The 6,000-nt window shown below is 39.3% G+C and overlaps 1 protein-coding gene across 1 annotated transcript in view; it reads left to right on the forward strand.

The window, feature by feature from the left end:
* Positions 1-1,987, forward strand: part of Cnksr2 (connector enhancer of kinase suppressor of Ras 2) — a 229,516-nt gene extending 227,529 nt beyond the window's left edge. Inside the window, exon 20 of the mRNA XM_029564782.1 lies at positions 1,433-1,987. Within this exon, the coding sequence (XP_029420642.1) occupies positions 1,433-1,987 (555 nt within the window). The remainder of the gene's footprint in view (positions 1-1,432) is intronic.
* Positions 1,988-6,000: the final 4,013 nt, after the last annotated feature.

Consider the following 6,000-nt stretch of genomic DNA (forward strand, 5'->3'; position numbering starts at 1 on the left):
TTCCATATGGCCTTTTCATACATCCTTAGCTTGTTTAACCCTACCCTATCCTCTCTTCTTCCCACCCTGCTTCCCCATCCCTTAAACCTTTCCCTCTGCACTATTCCATAACTCTCCTATGACTTTTGTTCTGTCTGCCTATTCAATGCCTCTTTTTTCCTTTGCATGACAGTAGTATCTTGAAAATAAACTATTCATGTTATCATTATAAATTAATATGTTGAAAGGTAACCATTTGCCCACAGATGATAGTAATTTATCAGTATCAGGGCTCAGTAAAGGGGTGGCCTGTAACTTCATCTCAGCCACGTGTGTTCTAGCTGCCACCTCAACCCGATTGGTGATGATCACATTTAACAAATCTGGCTCCTCCTTCCAGAATGGCACCTACAGGAGCCTGCTGGCCTCTGTAGCTAGAGTAAGGCTTGTCCCAGGTAGACTGCTGCACTGCAAATACTTCACAATGTTTTCTTGATGCTAGTCTTTTTTCCTGTTTGTGCTTTTTTCTATAATATATCTTCCCAAACTTTAAATTCATGCATAAGAAATTCCAATTTGGGGGGCTGGAGAGATGGCTCAGAGGTTAAGAACACTGACTGTTCTTGCAGAAGACCAGGATTCGAATCCCAGCACCCACATGGCAGCTCACAACTGTCTGTAACTCCAGTTCCAAGGGATCCGACAGCCTCTTCTGTCCTCCGTGGGCATTGCACAACATGGTGCACTTACTTATATGCAGGCATAACACTCATACACATAAAATATAGTAAATAAAATATTTTTTAATTCCAATGTTGTTTATATACTCTATACCTTGTATGCTCTTAGCAAATCCTAATTTTCAAAAAAATATAGTGTCATCTCACCTATATTTTCAATTCTCCAGAAAGTACCGTAGACATAGACATAAGACCGTAAGACAGCTTTTCAGTAGCACCCATGGGAGCAGACATTCACCTAAGAGGCTTTACTCTGTTTATAGACAGCTTGTTCTCCCAGACAAAGGTGCTGTCTTCCCTTCACCCCCAGCCCCCCACAAGCTACACAAAAGCCAGAAACCCAAATGTATGAGAAGCATTTCTTTAGACTTTCAAAACATGTAGCTTTTAAAATTATATAATTGTGTAGTTGCTGAATATTTCTTACATAAACATTTACATTTTCTCATACCTTCATTATGAAATTTGTACTAACGTGTCAGGTTTTTCATGGACATGTTATAGCTATATCTCAAGACATCTGTGTTTCTGACTCTTAAAATTCAACGTAAGCTGCCATCTACCTTCAAGATGTCTACAAACTTGCTTAGTTGTTATTTGACTGTTTAAGAATCCATCCGTGTAAATACTCCATGTTAAAGACCAAACACTTTCTTGGCAATAAAAGCAGTCTGTTTTATCCGTGGAAACTGATGAAAGACTCTTTTCCACAGATGAGTTGTGCCAGTCCTTATGTGGAAGCAAAACACAGCCGGCTTTCCTCCACAGAGACCTCTCAGTCTCAGTCTTCTCATGAGGAGTTTCGCCAGGAAGTAACTGGGAGCAGTGCCATGTCCCCCATTCGCAAGACAGCCAGTCAGCGCCGCTCCTGGCAGGATTTAATTGAGACACCGCTGACAAGTTCAGGCTTACACTATCTTCAGACTCTGCCCCTGGAAGATTCTGTCTTCTCTGACTCGGCAGCCATCTCCCCTGAACATAGGCGGCAGTCCACTCTTCCAACTCAGAAGTGCCACCTCCAGGATCACTATGGGCCATACCCCTTAGCTGAGAGTGAGAGGATGCAAGTGTTAAATGGCAATGGAGGCAAGCCTCGAAGCTTCACTCTGCCTCGAGATAGTGGGTTCAACCACTGCTGTCTGAATGCACCAGTTAGTGCCTGTGATGCACAAGATGACATACAGCCACCAGAGGTGGAGGAAGAGGAGGAGGAGGAAGAGGAGGAGGAGGAGGAAGAGGAGGAGCCAAGAATGTCAAGAATACGGTAAAGAGCCCCAGAAGCTATGAGGTTGGGAGGGGAGGCAGCAGGGGAAAACATAGGAGAGAAAAGTAAGTATGTTCATGGAAATTCTTAGCATCTGTACACAAAGTCATAAACTTTCAAATTTCCTGTTTGAAGAAAATAAGACTATTTCCCTTTAAACAATAATAATGGTCTTGCTGCATAAGTTAGGCATCCCTTGCTGCCCTACTTGAGCAACATGGGGAAGATGACACAAATAAAGCTTATATACCAGGACACCACCACTGGAACAAACTTTTTTTTTTTCTCCTTAGCTGGGTGTGGTGACACACACCTTTAATCCCAGCACTCGAGAGGCAGAGGCAAAGGCAGGCTGATCTCTCTAAGATCAAGGTCAGCCTGGTCTATAAAGTGAGTTCCAGGCCAGCTGGGGTGACAGGGAGACCGTGTCTCAAACACCCCCAAACTTTCTTCCTACTCCCTATTTGCTTTTTAAGGTAGTAGTCCCTTCCCTTATCTACTTTCTTCTCACTTGCATAGATCATCTCGTCAGTACACAATGATTGCCCTCTAAGTTTGGCTTAAGAAACTATAAATGTTTCAAGTAGGGTGTTAGCAGAACCTTGGTTGAATAACTGAATACATACAGACACACACGCCCCCCCACACACACACCTTCACACATATATTTATATCTTTCCTTTCACTGTCAGATTCAAAGGAAGAGTCCAAAAGACACATTTTCCCCCAAAGGGAAGTTTCATGCAGCACTAGAAACTAATTCGCGAAAAGCATCCATCTCCTTTGTTGGTATGTACACTGATTACAAAGCTCAATTTATGGATATCAACTCTAAAGAAAAACAAGTTAACTGAGTAACCCTCCGGGGTTTTTTTCACCTTAAAATATTTTTTTTGCAGCCAGGTATAGTGATGCATACCTGGAACACCAGCACTTGGGAGGTAGAGGCAGGAAGATCACCAGCTTGAGGTCATCCTCAGATAGTGACGGCAGATAGAAAGCAAGCCTGGACTGCATGAGACCCTGTAACAAACAAAAAGTGTTTTCTAGCTATCAGGTTTGTGATACAGCATGTCAATACCAAGCTTCTGTTTATAAACAGAAACCCTGGCTTAAGGGAAAGGCTTAGAGCAGTTATTTCAGTTAGCAAAGATCTAGCTATAAATCCTAACGGTAAGATGAAGATTATAGATAACTACCATTAAACTCTTTATTTAAATACAATCAAAACCAATTAGTGCAGATGAATAGAGCCAATGGTGATGATACAGGTTACTTGTTTGGTCCCTTTAAGGCATTGCATTCCTCTTTAAAAGACAGAAATAAAATGTAGCATTCAACCCATTTGTCAAATATATGGGACTTTGATTACCGTTGTATTAGTATAAGATTTTCATTACAAGTGGTAAAACAACTAAAAGCTCCCAAGTTACTAACAGGTCAGGAGTCTCATGTCACTGTGAAGCTTGGCTCCTTTAAAAGGAGAGTCATGTTGGAAACGATTTTCAGAAGAATGCATTAGATCACCTCTTATGCTATAGATCTTCATTGCATGACTTAATGGGAATTCTATGTCTTCTACAAACAAAATACAAGAATCTCTCATAATAAAATTCACATGCTAAGGCAGTTTCTGTATGAAGTCTAGAAGGTCTTAGCCACAATGAAACATTACAATAGACATATTGTCCATATAAGAAAAGTAATTAGCTTCCATTAACTACCAAACCCTCTCAACATTCACATCAGAGATTATAGAAGAGTCTTACTGAGGAATTATTTAAGAGTCATGCTATGCCTTTATAGTTCTGCCAAGCCTTATATGTGTCTAGTATTCCAGTGATTACCAGAGAAATAAATTCTTTTCTAAATGTTAAACATTACTTAGAAAATCCATTTTAATTCTCAACCAGGTACGTTAAAACAGCTATAACTAAATATGTGAGGTTAACACCAGGCATGCTGGTGAACACCTTTAATCCCAGCACTCTCAATGCAGAGACAGACGCATCTCTGTGAGATGGAGGCCAGCCTGGTCTACATAGTGAGTTCCAGGTGGACTGGGGCTGAGGAGACCATATCTCTTTTATGTTGTTCTGTGGCTAGGATTTGTTTTGGCCATATAGATGCACTCCTGAGTCAGTAGGATTTTTTAAAAGTTCAGGTTCCAGGTACGTTAAGTGCATACTTACTTGATACTGTCCATCTTTTTGAGTGAGCTCTCTTTGTAGATCAGACATGATAAGGTAAAATAATTCTAGTAAGTAAATAAATTTAGTATTTTCCGCTTTGTCTTTTCAATGAAGTGCTGTGGGTCAGGCCATGCGATTTCATCAGATGTGCTTCAATAGAGTACTCGTGTGCTATCTTTTAGGCCCCATCCATTTATTTCTCGTTACTTCTCCATACATCTTCCCACTTGATTTCTCAGTGTCCTTCAAACATTTCTCAATAGAGTAGTGTATTTCATGCTTACCTAGATTTTACTTATTCAGCACAATGTGTGCTCACCTCTCTAATGATGAGGGGGTTTATTTGCATTGCTGTTTCTAAATATTTGGTAGTATACAATTTGATGAATGTTTCATTTAGGAAAGATTCTCTTTAAAAGTCAGTATTTTCAAAAGTTCAAGTTAAGGGGCATCAAATTCACAGCTTTCATGGATTGGCCACTAGGAATAAATGTGAAGGCTGTTTTTCAAACCAAGCTGCTTAGTATTATACCAGAAGCAGAAATTATGCACAGAGCAAGAAGCCTATAACCATGGCATCAGCCTCAGACATACCTGCACACCCTCTGACACAGAGCACTGACTATGTGGCCACACAGATAGGCAGGCAATGTGGACTTAAAAAAATTGAAGTCTACCGGTAGTATATTACTGTCCTGCTTGAGGCCAGCATTCAGTGGAATCTTCTGAAGAGAATGTGTACGAATTCAGGTACAGATGGATAAAGGAAAAAGGTGTAATGTCTCTAGATCCAAATATTTTTCTTTCATTTTGCCTAAACACTTAAAATACGAAGTATTTAGGCAGGTGAGCAGAAGAAGTAATAGAAAATGAGAAAGCTTAAGCTGTGTTTGCACAGTAAGGATGAAAACGTGTCATCCAATGAAACTCCTTCTCTATCATCTATCCTTTATCTTTATCTTGCCTCACGTAATGTTACACATTAAATGGTGTTTATGTGATTACAGTGAAATGTAAGAAACAAGAGATACCTAAATCCATACAGCGGATGTTTTTAAATTTCCTATGGCTGTGGAATTTAGCTGTGTTTATGAAGTATAAATTTAGCCTTTCTTAGAACAGACTTCAATCTGTGCTCTCACGGTTGAACTACCTTTTGTCTTATTTTGAAATCCAATTATTTAACTGAGTCATACTGTGATTTTCTCAGGCTGAGCTCATTTTAGTCTGAAATAGATGCTACTAAAAGTACACAGATGAGACGTGTCTTGTTTTCCTTTGACTGAAAAGTCATGCATATTAATTATCCTGACCTACTTCACTGGCATTTGGGAGAAGACAAGTAATTTCCTATTATCCCAATTAGCAATTTCAAAACTTACTGAGGTGTGGCCTTATAATATCCCCATTAGATTAAATTATTAATTATGTTAGTCTATACAACTTTCAAGGAATATAAATCATTAAAGTATATGACAAAGCATAAAGCTATACTTAATTCAAAAATCATCTGCCATAACACTAAAATACTGTCTTGGTTAATGCAGCTTGAAGTCTGCTTAGAATATCTTTCCTTCCTTTGTCATGGTAGGGAATTTAGATGAGGTTTTCATGAGCTTTATCCCTTGATCCTACTGATTTCCCCATTGTCAGTTATAAGGTAGTCTTTCTTAGCCACACATTCTTGGTGTTTCCAATTCTTTAATGAAGTCGTTCTCTTTTTCATTATCTTGGAGATTACCTATCAGTACGCTCATTTAATTTACACATGTAGTTAGCTTAGCCTTAGAAATCTAAAACAAAACCTAGGTCTTTTAGCAGGAAT

This window comes from Nannospalax galili, unplaced genomic scaffold (assembly GCF_000622305.1).
Source record: "Nannospalax galili isolate Female #2095 unplaced genomic scaffold, S.galili_v1.0 scaffold217, whole genome shotgun sequence".
NCBI classification, from domain to species: domain Eukaryota; kingdom Metazoa; phylum Chordata; class Mammalia; order Rodentia; family Spalacidae; genus Nannospalax; species Nannospalax galili.